The sequence below is a fragment of the Sciurus vulgaris genome (genome assembly GCF_902686455.1).
Source record: "Sciurus vulgaris genome assembly, chromosome: 10".
Lineage (NCBI taxonomy): Eukaryota > Metazoa > Chordata > Mammalia > Rodentia > Sciuridae > Sciurus > Sciurus vulgaris.
Window position 1 is genome coordinate 141,019,622 of NC_136470.1, and position 16,228 is coordinate 141,035,849.

The 16,228-nt window shown below is 46.0% G+C and overlaps 1 protein-coding gene across 3 annotated transcripts; it reads right to left on the bottom strand.

The window, feature by feature from the left end:
* Nucleotides 1-5,914: 5,914 nt before the first annotated feature.
* On the bottom strand, nt 5,915-11,631 carry P2RY1 (purinergic receptor P2Y1). 3 transcript variants are annotated; one of them, XR_013757326.1, is made up of 3 exons: nt 9,863-11,630; nt 7,493-7,606; nt 5,915-7,089 (listed from the first exon to the last, which is right to left on the bottom strand). XR_013757326.1 is itself a non-coding variant. In XM_079100965.1 (2 exons), the coding sequence occupies exon 1, from the start codon at nt 11,021-11,023 to the stop codon at nt 9,902-9,904; it is 1,122 nt and encodes a 373-aa protein (XP_078957091.1). In that variant the 5' UTR covers nt 11,024-11,631; the 3' UTR covers nt 5,915-7,676; nt 9,863-9,901. The 3 variants fall into 3 exon arrangements, 2 of the variants coding, with proteins under 2 accessions (XP_078957091.1, XP_078957092.1); XM_079100965.1 differs by having other exon boundaries at nt 5,915-7,676; nt 9,863-11,631; XM_079100966.1 differs by having other exon boundaries at nt 5,915-7,606.
* Nucleotides 11,632-16,228: the final 4,597 nt, after the last annotated feature.

Consider the following 16,228-nt stretch of genomic DNA (forward strand, 5'->3'; position numbering starts at 1 on the left):
TGAATCTATTTTCTTCCTTCTATATAAGTCCATCCTCTTTCCATTAATTTGCTCCTTTTTCCTTCCTTTAGCCAAATAGAAGGAAAGGCTGTAATGCCTTCCATTCTTATCCCCAATATTAAATTCTATCTTACCTTTAAAGCCAACTTAATAACAATTCCCTCCGCGGATACACTTTCTCAGTCTATTCAAGTCCAACCAAAATCATCTCCTCTGTGAAATTCTTTCCCAATCACAGCATATCGGTACAATTTACTCTGAACTGTTCTACATTTGTGAAGAGCTTTGTAGTAGCTGAAATGCCTAGTGCATCTCTGGCACTCTTGAAGGCAGGGGTTATAATTGAAATATTTAGCCATGGTTAGGCACTAACTTTAACCCATCTAGATGGGTGCCGGGCAAACACCTAGTCTCTGTACTGGAGCATACAGTGGAATGTTAGCCCTGGCTGGGGACGTAGCCTATGGAGTTCCCAACGGAACCCCACACTCAGCCTCAGCCTTTCCCCTCACACCACATGAGGACAGAAGAAAGCAGTAACCTCGAGCCGCATCTTCAGCCTCAATTCTAGGCTGCTCCCATTTTTTATTGCCATCTAACAAGCTACCCCAACACTCCATAGCATAAAATAGCCATGACATTATTTTTCTTGTTGATTTCCTGGGCTTCACATTTACACGAATCTCAGCAAGGCAGGTTTGTCCTTGTTCCATGATTTCTAAGGCTCAGCTGAGAAGACTCCTGCAGCTATGAGTGACAGGATTGGATCAGCTTTCTTCACTCATGCGTCTGATGCTTGGCTGGTGTGATCTGAATGATCTTCGTCTCTCTCTCTCTCTCTCTCTCTCTCTCTCTCTCTCCATATATATATATATATATATATATATATATATATATATATATGATAGTTCACAAGACAATTCACCCTCCCTGTGGCTTTTGCAGCATGTGGCATCAGGGTGGTCAGTTCCCGTAGGCAGCTCAGAGGTCCACAGATAAACTTCCAAACAAGCCAGCCTGCGTGGTCTTGACTGACCTAGTCTCGAACTCACAATACATCCCTTCTGCCCTATTCTGTTGTTCAAGAGTCACAAGCCCCCTCAGATTCAAGAGGAGGTAACACAGTCTCCACGTCTTCCTGGGGAGGATGCCAATGAATTTAAAGTCATGTTTTAGAACTACTGCCAAAGCCTGGAGCTCTGCCAGAGGGCATTTTCCTGTCCCTGACCCCACCCAGCTGAAGGCACAATCTGCCCAGATCGTAGGAGAACTTATTGCCAAAGTTCTTACTGAAGCATCCATGATTTCCACCTTGGGATCTTTCTAAAAACTGCCTCTTTTATCACCATGATTTAGTGTGTCGTTCTTGCGACAAGCTTGCTTCTAACCAGTATCTTCCCTTCTCCATCCAGTTTCTTTCTTCTCTCCTGCTTGCAGATTGGCCCCTCTCCTGACAGTACTTCTTGCCTTTCCTTTGTATGCCTTCTGGAGACACCATTCTTCCTAAAGGAGCCGTCTGTTTCCTTCACTTTTTTTTAACCCTAACCTGCCCAGAATGCCCCCGTGAAACGATCCCCTCGCTCCTTTTCCCAGCAGACACTGCTTCTGCTACCTTGTCACCCATGCACACCAGGAAAGGGGTAGGCATTCCCCAGCTCTGCCCTGTCCCTTGTTATTCTCCACCTGCCCTGTGAATCTCTCTCTTGAGAATAATGTCAACTACTTTCTTACAGCTGACCCCTTACTCGGAGTTCTCAGACTTCAACTCAGCCTTCTCACACAACTTCCACAGCTATCCTGCCTTTCACGCTGTCCACATCCCTGCCTCCCAGTGGCTGGCCTTCTCTGGGGCCCATTCTGTCAGCATCCTCCATAGCCACAGTGGTTCCTTCTAGACTAGCCCTTCCCCTGTCCTGGTGGCACCCCACTTGTGCCTTTCTCTGGATCTTGCTTCCTCTTGCACCTTCAAGAAGTCCCTGCGTTTACCCCCTTTTCTCTTTCTGATGTCTGTCTTTGCTTCCAGCTACAAGTGACACAAAATAGACACTTGGCCAGAATTCTCTTCTGAGGCTGAAGTCCTCCTGGGGCTGTCTTGGCCCTTCTGAAACTCCAGCCCCACCAGTGTCCTCCTCCGTCCACCTCTGCTAGGGGCACTGCCCTCCTCCCCTGCTGCGCCTCTGGACCCTGGTGACTCTGCCCACTCGATTGGTCACAGCTACCATTCCCACCTGGAAGCTTCCAGCCCTCTGTCTCTTGCTACGACTCTGCCATGAACACTGGAGAGGCACTTGCAATGACCATTGGGCTTACCAACCAGATGTCCCGTATGTACCCGCTACCTTGCGGGCACGGCAGACCTGCCTATCACTGCCCTCCTCGCATCCTCCCCAGGTAGGGCACATTTCTGAAACAGAACTTCCGTGCCGAGAAGTACGGATGGCGGTGACTAATTTTTAAAACATAAGCGAATGCGGGATTTCCGTCCATGTGCTGCTCAGCTGCGAGGCAGAAAGCGCAGGGCATGCGCTGACTGTCAAGCGAAGCAAAAGAGGTGCTGATTAGCCAGACCAGTATCTCAGGGTGGGCACTTCTGTCCACTGTCCTTCCCTACTGGAAATGCTTTTTAAGAATATCTCCGATTCTGTTCTTATTTTAAGCTCTGCAGGCATCTTTCTGATATATAATTAGATCTACCTTGAACAAAAGACAGATGTCTGTTATTGTGACTGGGATTCAGCCACTGTGTACTCGAAATTGGCGGTCTAGCTGCTAAACGATTCTCTTGTCAGCTAGCTGGGTGTGAGTCAGTCCCTCAGCGTTGGTGAACTCTAGATGAACTGTTGAGATCAAGTTTCTGGATCTGCAAAACCAAAGACCAGACTTGGACTGTGGGGACTGAAAATAAACCATGAACCTGAGAGGTGAGGCCCAGCAAAGGAGGCTAGCAAAGACTCCTTGTTAACGTAGTTTAGCTGGATCCACTTTGTCCTGGCATGCCCTGGTGCAAGCGTCAAAAACAACTGATTATGTGGCATTCAGGGGAGCACTCTAAGGAATAATATTAAATGCACCCAAAGGAGCTCTCAGTTCCACCATATGAATTTCTAGGAGACTGGCAAAGCCTTCACAGCACGAAAGAAGACAAGAGAAATCTAAAACAAACACAGAGCAACACATGAAGAGGCAGACTCGGTGGAGGCCTCCAGTGGTGCCTACCTACCTCCTGGGCACTTCCTGTGTGCTGCTGTGGACTCTGTTCACGTAATTCCTCCCACACCCTGTGTAGGGTGGCTCCTTGCGCCATTTTGTAGTAGGGGAACTCATAGCCATGAGGGTTTAACTAACTCACCCAGGACACACAAGTTCCAAGTGGTAAAGTGGGCTCAAGCCCAGGGATTTTTAAAGTAAAGCTGATGTTCTTAGGCACAAGTGGAGAGTCGCTGTTTTGCTGTTGTTCGTTCAAACATATGAAGAAACAGCATGGTAAGAAACAGTGGTAAGCCACTGGCAGTTACATAAATCCGAGTTTCGACTGCAATGTCTTTAACTGCAAGAAACTATCCTGAAACGTAGCTAAGTGCTGCTCCGATAATTTCTGTGGGAATTCTGAATGCAATGTTCAGAAGAAAATGGCACTAAAAGAAAAAAAAAGGAACAAATGCATCTGGAAAACCAGCAATTACCATTATACTTATTTAAGAACAGGCTGGCAAAACAGCTTCTCGTCTCCTGTTCCTTTAACTGCATGACACCTGTTACTAAATAGAGTAATGGAGAATTTTCAAAAAAATTTAACCATGATGAGATTAAAAAGGAATGTCCACTGAAATCTAGGACACAGTATGTGTGCATAGATTTATATGCATCTATGTGGACGGGCATATAAAGTCGGGTGAGTCTCTGTCTGAAATTAAAATTGCAAGGCATGCCCAGGTTACAGACTCTGCACGGTTGTTTCCTTTTGGTAGAGCGCATCGATCCTCACCCACCACAGTAATCTACATTCTTTGCTAGATCCACCTTGAATGAAAGTTTTGTTCCACCTGCAAACTGAGGTGACCGAATTAACTGGATCATTTCCAAGGTCTCTACTTGCTTCAGTCCATCATCAAGGAATTTCCACCTTCAGAGAGGTGATTTCTCCCCACCAGGCTATCAAGAGACAGTGTTTCTTTCATTTTTGCAGTGCCAATCACCCTATGCGCCTCCTGGCCACTGCTGCCCCCTACCCAGTTCTCCCAGCTGCTTAGTCCAGGGGCCTGACTCCATCCACAGCTGCTGTTTTGGACTGTCCATCCCAGTGGCCATGCTGCCTGGACATGGCAGCCCCCAGGGTCCAGCCCAAAGCATTAGAACCCTGCAGGCTTCAGCAAGCAAGCAGTGTTAACATTAGCATGGACTTCCAGTGACATCTGCTGTGTCTATAATGCCCTATCCCATCCGATCTCAACACTACAGTACATCTAATTTGAATTCAGGAAAAGCTTTTTACAATTGGCCATGGACACTCTGATCACATTTGGGGGCCAAATTCTAAATCTGCTGAAGATATAAACTTTTCAGTTCTCATGGCACATGGACTTCTGGAGAGACAAACTTCTCTAACTCTAACCCTAAAGTGTTTCAAAAGCTTTAGGGTAAATTCTTCTTAAATCAGAAAGATAATTGTATAATTTCTATTTATTTATTTTTCCATAATAATAATTATTACTGATTACTATTATTATTATTCCTAGTCCTATCCCCAGGACAATCTTGTGGTTTTGATATATTTGGGGCATTTAAAAAATTTGTTCTAATTAGTTATACATGAGAGAATACATCTTGACACACTGCACACAAATGGAGCACAACTTATTTGTGTAACACACACACACCACTATCGCACACTCACCACACCTGATGTTAGTGAGGATCCCCAACTGTGAACTCTGGACGGTACATCTAATGAAGGAGCTAGTGTCGGCTGACATGCCTCTGAAGAGCTGCAAAGGCTCTGTGCTTTGGCTTTGGTTACAGGGCACCTATTTCAGCAGAGACCCCAAGAAGCCCAAAGCATGACCATGGCACACTGACTTTCTCTACGGAGACAGAAAGAGGTGATGCTTCAAGACGCTTCCATCCGTCACCCACGTCACCACTGCAGTACCAGTGAGCACATCTGCAAGACACAAGCAATGCAGGGAGCAGGCAGAAACCCCAAAGGACCATCAGCACGATGCCTTCCATGGATCAAGTCGGCTGAGAACAGATGAGAGTCCACGCTTTAAACACAGCATGGGTAATGTGCACTAAGGCAGGGCTGTCTTTTGCTTTCAATAATTAAATCACACCCTTATTGATAATGAAGGGTCGAATAATGATGATCTTAGGAACTACCTTGCACCAGGATGCTTCCCTTAACACTAGTCTCACAGCCCAGTTTTGACCTGGAGAAATAGCCTGAGTGAGTTCAATACGTTCACAGGACCTGTCTGTACATCATAATGTGCATAAATTCAGGAAAACTTGTGAGTAATCATGCTGCAATAACATACAAGCCAGAAGTCATGTTTCATAGTTTTATTGAGTCTTTTTTCAGTTTTAATTGTCTATGGTAAATACAATCCTAGTGACTGTCATTACGAAGCTCTGCTGTGCTATAAATAGTGGGCACAAAGTTGGCTGTCATGCCTTAGCCACACACACACACACACACACACACACACACACACACGATTCTGCATACTCCTGCATGCAACAATACTATGCTATTATAGGAAATATACACTTCTTTTATTAAAAACACAATTATGCACAATTAGTCTGGATATCATTAAGCTACCACCTATTGAGATAAACCTGAGAAGGCTCAAAATGTCAAGTAACACTGTTTCATACCACTCATTCAATGGCACTATTAATCACAAAGAAATCTTGTTCATTCTCTATATTAAAATCACAGATAATATAAAAATAAACTTTTTTTGCAAAAACACTAGAACATAATATAATTCAAATTCACAAATCTTGATATGTAACATATATTCACCTTCATGTTTATGTGTGATGCGTATGCTACAATGCACATGAGAATAGGAAACTGTAACAGAAATCAGCAGCCAAATAAGAGTGTGAGTCCAAAAATCCTGCAATTAAAGTTACCCACTGAACATCAATAGCACTGAACTTGCTGGTAGTGTGTTACTTAAAAACTCCATCTCAAAGAAATTAAGATTATACAGTTTCACTTTAAGAAGAAACACAATGCAGAATCTTCAGAACTGAGCAATTACAGGTGATGGTATCAGCTGACTCCTGTCTCCCTGAAGCCTGTCAATAAATCCTAAGGTTGGTCTGTAACGCACATTCCAATAGACTAACACAGAAGCAACCAATTTGATCCTTTGCCCTTGGGAGGGGACACTCTGATCACAGCCAGGAACAAATTCTAAGTCTCCTGAAAAGACAACGTGGACTTTTCTATAACATATATAAAATGTAGCTAATACAGAGCCAGTCTGGCTAAAGTACTTCCTATTTACTACTGATCTTATGATGATCTGACACCAGATTGTGTTTCCACAGAAAGAACTCTGAAAAGGCAAGCACGCAAATCCACTTCTAGGGAAAATTAGTCACTTGCCTTGGGAAACAGATTTTCATGTTTTAGACACACAAAAATCTAAAAACAAACATTGCAAGACTTGAAAAGCATTATGATATATAATTGTCATTGTGTCTATGCATCACCTGTTATGTAAGTACACCATGGTGACATTATAACATTATACATTGTAATAAGTACCATTTACATCACAATGTTGGATCTTTCAAGAAGTTTTTCAGTGCGTGCAACTGAAGGATGCGAGCTTCCTCCATACATACTATTGGGAAAGGCAGAATTGGACCAGCAATGCCAAAGCTTCAGTAGATCTCCTAGGATCATGCCTAGTTGAATGGCAGCTGCTAAAAGTACTGACTCTGTTGAATCCAGAGGTTATTAGTGTCCTGTCTGAGTAGACAGAGAAGACTTGCAGAGTATGACCTGCCCACATCACAACTTCTGGACCTTGTGAACATTTTAGCCAAGGACTGGACTGAAGAGTCCTAGAAAATACAGTAGCAGATGTCGTGCACTGTCCAATTTTCAAGCTTTACCATATCCCCTACGGCCTCAATAAAGGATGTTAGCAAATCATTTTTAATCCATGAAGAATGTTCTTCAAAGGGTCAAGAGTCTCACAGCTGGCCCAGCGGCAACTTCATGGCTTAACTCTGAATTCTGACTTGCAGGCTCTATTTCTTCTTAGCTTATCTTTCTAGTTCAATGTAAATACAAACTGATGTTCAGAGAGTCAAAGATACCCATTTTTAATCAGTAAGAGTACTTGAATGTGGCCTTAAAATATTTTTGTAGTGTAAAACTTAGTTAACGGCTAAGTTCTATAATTTTAGCTGCTCTTTCATCCAAATGCCAACAGATTGCTGCTTCTACTATGCAAATACTTACTCATATTTCCTCGTGTGGCATGAATCAGCTTTTCAGCCAAGAGATCACTGCTCCGTCCTGACCCTCTGTATGTTTTCACCATTAGGACAGATGTTCCCAGAGACTTCTGTTGGCCTGGAAGGAGTTGGCAAGATCATTCTTGTTACTATGTGGCATGCATTCACATGTCCTGGCTGGCTGTGTGCTGCATGAAGCAAAGAAGAAACACTTTGGAAAAAACATGCCAATTAGTAAAAGGGAATTTCTAGCCACTGTCCACCTCCTGGCTGGATCTGCTCCCACAGAAAGTTCTCTGGAACGTGAACCAATGTATTTAACACATACCCCAAATGAGTCTGGGTATCCGGAGGCCTGACAGGAAGAAGACTTAATTAAGTGGTGAGAAAAATATTACAGAGATATGTACCAAGTTCAAGTATCATACAGGCTGTGGAATTTTAGTCAGTTTAATAATATTGATATTGTTTGAAAAGGTCAATGCACTTAAAAAATTAAGTAGATTTTTTGTCTTAGGATTCTAAGACTGACAGTGTTGCATGAGACTCACAAAGTGAAAATACTGCAAACCTTCATTGCTCAAAATGAGTGAGTATAGATTTCTTCTTGCCTTCATTTCCATAATCCTATACATTAAGATGAACTTGTAAACAAAACACCCAGAACAGCTAAATACAGCTTTTCTTTATTGATCTTAATGGCTGGCGTTGGGTAAATGGTAGCAGCTCTGAAAGGTCTCAAGATCCTCGGTCCATCTGGGGATCGCAAGAACTGACACCAGTTTCTGAATTCCCTGTCATCATGTCCCTGGGGGCCCTGGGCTCCCGCCTGACTTAACATACAGCCACATGGCTTCACTCACCAGGCGCCTCTAGATGTGTCCGCCACTATCAGCTGCGGGCTCTGATGTTGGCTATGGGGACTAGTTTGACAGCTGAAGCTTCTTTGGTGGGGTTTGTTTATCTGTGGCTGTTAGGTTTCCTCATTATTCTCATAACATTTGAGCATTTCAAGGGCCAGAAATGGAGCAATTCAGTATTCACTGAAAACGAGTATTTAAGTTGTTGAACTATTTTGCACAATTTTCATTCAAGCCTGGCAGAGAACAAATACAATAGAAAACACTGCCAGGTCCTCCTCATTCTGAGTTTGATCGGCACTTTCTTAGCTTGCTTCTCAGTGCTATGCAACCTTAGGTGCTTTGATTTAATCTCCCCTATTTCTCTTTCCATATATGTTTCATCTTCCTTTAAATGTTAGGATATAAGATTCAGGAAGAGTTTAGCTTCCTATTCCATCAATAGCAACCTGTACAAAGTCTGCCTGCTTCTTCTCTTCGTATTGCATGAAATGTTTTCAAACACTCTGAAGAAGCAAAAAGAACCTCTGCACCATGGTTTTACAGTCCTTGTTCTAAAAGTTCCTCTCCCACCCCAGTAGCCTCCTGTTTAATTGTAGTCCATGCATTGTGGACGACTGTCAACCACCCTCTTCAGAAAACACTGCCCCCATCCCTCAATTTGCTAACCGTTACTCGACTGCACTCAAACTTTACTCTGTAATTTTACTGTGATTTTGTGAAACTGTTTTCACAGAAGGGAGTGAGCACTTGTCCTGGAACACAAACAAAGTCTTAAGACACTGCACAGCAGTGGTGCAAGCAAACCATTTATCACAGGAAGTCTAGCAGGGCACATGGTGTTTACAAGGAAAATACATGCACTCTGATTATGTCCAGTGCATTTCGCCAGTCAGATAATATATATGCAGGCTTCTACCAACAGACCTTCACTACCGAGGGTGTAGTGAGCAGTTTTCCAGAAATCCCTGGAAAATAAACACTTTTTGGGTTTTTATGTTCATTGACTTTACTTTTCTACTCAATTTCCAAAAGAAATTCAGTCAGTTCTGTTAATTCTTTATTGGATGAACTGAGTGGAGGACTTCGTTATGTACTGTGCTACGTATGTTTGAGGATATGGATTTTCAATTTGTTCATGCCATGAAGGATTAAAAACAAGAAAGCTTGGACAAGTCACAAACTCAAGTTTCAGGTGGCTAGTTTTCCTGGAGAAATTATTAATATTAAAAGAGCTCTACTCCTCCTGTGCACACACACACTTGAACTAGAAAAGCTTGTAAATTTTAAAGGCAGACAAGAAAGTAAAAGTTTAACTAGGTAGTGTTGTTTTATTATACATACTACCAGTAGGTAAGAAGGGCGTCTGAACATAAACCTCCATGAGCTAAGCGTGAGTGAGAGCATTTCTACCCCTGTTTTTTTTTTTTTTTTAACTCAATACTTTCTTTGACTTTTCTCTCAACTAGAAACTTAAAGGGGAAGAAAGCAGTTGGCTGTGTTCAGCATCCTACCATGTTACACAAGTGAGGTGTTTGGGGATTCTGATGCCTTCACAGGCTGGTGTCTCCGTTCTGCTTGAACTCCGACAAAATATTGAGGGTCATGTCTTCACTCTTGGATTGCAAATTCGCCTCACTTCTTCTGGAAGCTTTCCGGGTCGCTCGGGAGAGCCTCCTTCTGAACGTATCTCCCGCCAAGAAATAGAGGATGGGGTCCACGCAACTGTTGAGACTGGCTAGACCCCTTGTCACCTGATAAGTGGCATAAACCCTGTCATTGAAAGCACACATTTCCGGGGTCTGAAAATCCAGCCGGGCCCTCAAGTTCATGGTCTTCATCACATGGAAAGGGATGTAAGACACAGCAAAAACTGTGAGCACAATAATCACCAGGTAAATGGACTTCCGCCTCAGAGGTGAGTTGTCCAGGTCTTTGTAAATCAAAGCTCTCACGATTAATCCGTAACAGCCCAGGATCAGCACCAACGGGACGCAGAACATGGCCACGGTGGTGCACATGCTGTAAATGAAGTAGCTGCGCAGGTACTCATCCGAGGTGGTGTCGTAGCAGGTGATGGTCTTGTTTTTGCGGACCCCCGTGCCGGAGTAGAATAGGATGGGCGAGATGGCCGCCACCACGACCAGCCACACCAGCACGCTGATGTAGACGGCGTTCTTCTTCTTGAGCCTGCCCAGCGACTGGAGCGGGTACACCACGCCGCTGTACCTGTGCGCGCTGATGCACGTCAGGAAGAGGATGCTGCCGTACAGGTTCACGTGGAAGATGAACCGCTGCAGTTTGCACATGCCGTCCCCGAAGATCCAGTCCGTCTTGTTGAAGTAGTAGAAGATGAGCGCGGGCAGGGTCAGCACGTACAGAAAGTCGGCCAGCGCCAGGTTGAACATGTACACGGAGATGCCACTCCACGGCTTCATGTGGAAGACGAACATCCAGATGGCCACGCTGTTGCCCAGGAAGCCGATGATGAACACCACGATGTAGACCGCCGGCAGGTAGTAGAACTGGAAGCCGGTCTTGGTCAGGGCACATTTAAACGAGGTGGTGACGGCCGCGGTGGAGGCGATCGTGCTGTTTCCCCAAGGCGAGCCCGGGTCGGTCAGAAAGGCAGCGTCTGTCCCGTTGGGGACAGCCGACCACAGCCCCTCTGTCATCCTCTTCTCCCCGACTTAGGCAGCAGCTCCGAGGGGGACGCGGCGGCGAGAGGGCGGAGGTGGCAAAGGGCTCAGGGAGCATCGGAGAAGCCCGCGAGTGGAAGGGGTCGCGCGCGGGGGGTCCCCGCGGAAGGGGGCGCGCGGGGGCTCGCCCACGCCGGCTGCGGCCGCGCGTCCCCCCAGGGCCATGAAATCCGCCCCGGGCAGCGCCTGAAGCAGGATGGAGGGCGGGCCGGCAACTTCCCAGTCCGGCTGGCGGCGCCGAGGTTACACAACAGGGCGCACAGGGCACGGCCACCGCCAACTTTCCAACTGCGCTTTCCCGAGGGTCCGCGGGTCCGCGCTGCAGAGCAGCCTGGTGCGCCGCCAGGTCACACCAAACTCGCTCGGCTGGGCTCCAGCGCAACCAGCCTCCTTCTCCCAACGCTCAACTTCGGGGCATCTTCCTCCTCCCTACCTTGGAGGCGAGAAGCTAGGCTTCGGGGCGCCGCGGGGCGCACGCGGCCGCAGAGCCGAGCCCCTCCAGGGTGCGTGCCGTTCGCCGTCCACGCAGGTCGGGGGCCCTTCCCCAGGCCCGGCTCCGTCCCGAGTGCAGAGGGCGGGCGGGAGAGCCGAGCTCCGCGCGCGGTGGGCGGGGCCTGGGCACCGGGCGAGTCGGCGCTCCGCGGGGAGCCGAGGGGCGTGTCTCCGCCGCGCCCGCCCGCCCGCCCTCGAGGACGCCGCCGCCGGCCCCAGGCGTCTTCTGGCGAGCGGGTCCTCAGCAGGGCCCGGGTGCGCTCAGCCCCTGGCCGGCCGCTGCCACCCGAGTCAGGCGCGAGGGCGACGGGTGCGCTTGGCCAGAGGTGGCTGCTGCCGGGCGATTGGCCGCGCGCTCCTTCGCCTTCCGCCAGCTGTCTGCGAAGTGAAGTTGCTGACACACAGGAAACCCGGCGCGGAGCGCTGCGCCTCGGGCTCCCAGCGGGCCGGTGCGAGGCAGGAGTCTCCAGGGCCCCCAGCCCCGGCCGGCGCTTGCAGGCCCCCGCGGCTCGCTGTCCCCCGCTGGGAACGCCCTGGCTTTGCCCAGCGCCTGCTGCGCTCGCTCGCACAAGTAGGAACCTGCTACTCCGGGGCCGTGCGAGCCTCCCCAGGAGAGAGGCTGGGAGGGGCCTGCGAGTCTCGGGCGCTCTCAGGCTTTTGTTTTTGTTTTTCCCCCTTTTATTACATACTCCCCCCCCTCTTAATTAAGCAAATAAACCGACGTCATCAGGAACGTCAGTGTGATAAGTCCAGAGGGGCCTGGTAGAAACGCTCCGAGCTCGCACGCGCTGCTTCAGTAGAGTTAGACTCTGCGGACGCTGAACAGCCCCTGGACAAGCAGGCTCCCCAAGTCCCCCGTCAAGTACATCTAATTAGAGATCAGAGACTGCAGTGGGAAAAAAAAGATTTAAGATAAAACTTTTGGGAGGCAACTTGAACATTAAATCAGCTTTAGGTAAATGGATGTAAAGAACAATTGCAACTCCAAAGTGATTAAGGGATGGTTTGGGGTTTCCTTTCCAATCATTTCTTTAACATGATGACTTATAAATACCTCTAGTAAGTATCCTAAAAGTATTGACTGAGGAATTATTAATCCCTACATCTGTTGAGAAACTCACTTTTCTGTACTCCAAAGTATCAGAATTTTAGACAGTGCCTTTCAAAAAATGTGCCTAAGTTCAGTTAAAAGCTGAGTGAATTTTTTGCTGTTCAGGGTCATATTTAAATGGATCCAGGCAGGAATGGAATCAAACAGCACTTCTTTACAATTTACTAATTAACGATGTGTTGCTTTTGTGACATTATCAAAGGCTGTTCTTTAAGAGGAATAAAGTCCAAGAATAAAATTCATATGCCATCAAGAGTTCCTTCTGGTCTCCAATGTCACATGACCGTGCTCCTTAATAATATCAGAGGAAAACCACGAACTCCTGGCTATGATACCAGAAAGGAAAACAGAGGCGCCCAAATGGTCCCTTCCAGGAACCGTGAAGGGGCCACTCCCAGCACATGGAATGAACTCCCTGGTATGGTGAGTTGCCCCGAAGGGAACAGCATGAAAATAACTGACAAAAACAGAGTAATACCCCAAGTAAGGGGCAAAAATGTTGCTGTTCTGACGTCTGTCTTGGTTATCTTGTGTGCTTCCTTCCAGTCTTCAAACTAAATGATTCCAGAATTCTGGGCTTTAACATGAAACATTTTTCTGTTACTAGCTGGGATGGATGGCTAGTCTATAAAGAGGAAAAAGAATAAACTCAGCTGCTTGGGAGGCTGAGGCAAGAGGATCCCAAGTTTGAGGCCAGCCTCAACAACTTAGGGAAACCTTTTCTCGAAATTCAAATGTTTTATAAAAGGGCTGAGGGTGCAGGTTAGTGGCAGAGCACTCCCCTTGCCTATGTGAGGCCCTGGGTTCAATCCCCACCATGAAAGAAGGAAAAGGAAGCAAAGCCATTAAGAGTGTTGTGTGGAGGGTGCTCCCAGGTCTTAGCTCCCCATTCTTTCACTTTGCATTTTCAATCTAAGCAATACCGATGTCACTCAGGAGCCTGTTGCAAATGCATTAACTCATGCTGTGAGTGCTTTGAAATGCGCACTTAGTCCAAGCACCACTGAGCACTTTCAGAAAACCTAGACCTCACTAGCAATAGGGGGGAGGGAGCTACCCCTAACTACACCTTGGACTTTTTAAAACTGGTCTTAAAAAAGAGTCAATTTTTGGAAACAGTGTTTTTACATTCAGCATATTCAACTTGTTTATAATGTATAAGTTGAATTTAATTCAAAATCGTGCCTTATGAGAATAAGTTATACGGAGCTTCAATAATCATTTCTTGATAACTTTCTGTTTGTAAAACATTGAACAAGATTTAATGAAGGAAAAATAAAATGTCACCCAAGACCTGACAGTATATCCACGTGGATTCCCATTTGAATGCCAACCACAGAGGCCTTAAAGGTCCGACAGATATGCTCCGTGTATTTGACTATTTACTCCAACATTCCATGTTAATTTGTTTTATATTCAAATAGCAACGTGTTGGGGCTCAGAAACCCCAAAGTGTGACCCTTGGGTGGGCTGCGTACCCTGAGCCGGCGGCTGGTGCAGTCTCTCGCGGACCTTCCTCTGCGCTCCTGTCTCTTCCTCCTCTTTCTCTCCTCTTCCCAGAGGTTGGTCAGGACCCTGGAGCTCTTCTCCAAAGTCAGCTCTCTCCCTTCTCCCTGGAGACTCACTGCCCCACAGCCCGGTGAGGCCAGGAAGCCTCCTGAGGAGACCCGCTGGCTTTTCCTCTGTCCTTGGCGCCCCTGGGTGATACCCCTAAACCCAGCCACCTCGCTGTAGGGGGTCAACTCTCTTCATCAAACCCGAGCACAAATCAGGCAGTTCCCCCGGGCCCTGGGGTCTCCAGATCTCTGAAGGTTCCCATGACACGCAGAACTTGCTTTAGAGAAATTAGTTTTCCTCACGTTAACCTGACGTTTGTTGCAGGTGGGTGGACCATGACCCTCACGGTGTCTGAGGAAGGTTTTCACACATTTCCACCCTACAGGTGTAAGATTCCTGCCTTCAGGATATTTATAATTCAGCTGGAAATGCAAAGATGGAGCGCAGCTCACTGTAGTGACAGCCTGGAAGACAGCAGTCAGAAAGACCCGCCTTTCATGTTCACACTGCGCGCTCCTGCGGATCATGTCTGCTTCAGTTCTTTAAAACGCCCTGTGACAACACCTGGCACTTAGGGCCCTACTTCACAAGTGATGAAACTCAGGGACAGAGAGCTGCCTGAGCAACCCAGAGTCACACACCAGCAACTGACCTTTGAACTTGGGCTGTCTGTCTCTAAAACCCACGCTTTTATTCACTATCCTATGGTGAGATGCAGAAATAAAGGCCACCAAGCAGGAGGCCGGACTTTCAGTGGCCAGGACAGACAGAGTCCAGAAAGGACTACGCACACAAGCCTTCTACCAAGAGGGACACTCGGAGCCAGATCTTGAAGGCAAGGAGTGTTTCAGAAGCTTCCCAGATATTCTACTTTTCTATGTAGGTTTTATAAAAATAACCAACAATTTATATGCAATTGAAAAAAAAGATCAACAATTATTGAACGTCAACAATTCAGCTCTCTTCAGCCTTAGACTCATAAACAGAAAGGCTGCCCTTATACAAATTCCTGTTACATCTTTAGAAAAATCTCTTCTTTTTCCTTCTTCAGAGTCACAGGAAGTCCGGCAATGACTCAGGATGGAAACATCATTGAAAAATTATGACCGAGGCCACAAGTAGAAAAATAAATTCTTTTTTTTGGTTTTGTTTTATTGGTACTTTTTAGTTACACATGACAGTAGAATCCATTTTTATATAATTATACAGGCGTGGAATACATCTTATTCCATTAGGACCTTTGTACCTCTCTGTCCCCTTCTCTCTCCCCAGCCCTTGCTCCCTTCCTCTATTGATCTTTCTGCCATTTACCAAGTTATTTTTATTTATTATTTTAAAAATTAATTTCTTAGATGTACACAATGGTGATATTCACTGCAGTGAATTCATATATGTACATAGGAAAGTTAAGTCAGATTCATTCTACTTCTTTTCCTTTCCTGTCCCCTCCCTTCCCTTCATTCCCCTTTGTCTAATCCAATGAACTTCTATTCTTCCCCTCGCCCCACTTATTGTGGGTTAGCTTTCACATATCAGCAAAAGCATTCGGCCTTTGGTTTTTGGGAATCGGCTTATTTCACTTAGCATGATAGTCTCCAGATCCATCCATTTACTAGCAATAGTCATAAAGTCTTTCTTCTTTATGGCTGAGTAATATTCCATTGTGTATATATACCACAGTTTCATTATCCATTCATCTGTTGATCATCATCTAGGTTGGTTCCATAGCTTATCTATTGTGTTGCTCTAAACATTGGTGTGTCACTATAGTATGCTGATTTTAAGTCCTTGGGTGTAAATTGAGGAATGAAATAACTGAATCAAATGGTGGTTCCTTTCCTAGTTGTTTGAGGAATCTCCATATTGCTTTTCAGAGTGGTTATATGAATTTGTAGTCCTGCCAACAACGTCTGAGTTCTGAGTGTACCCTTTCTGCCACACACTCACCAATATTTATTGTTACTTTTATTCTTGATAATTGAATTTCTGGCTAGAGTGAGATGAAATCTCAGTATGGTTTT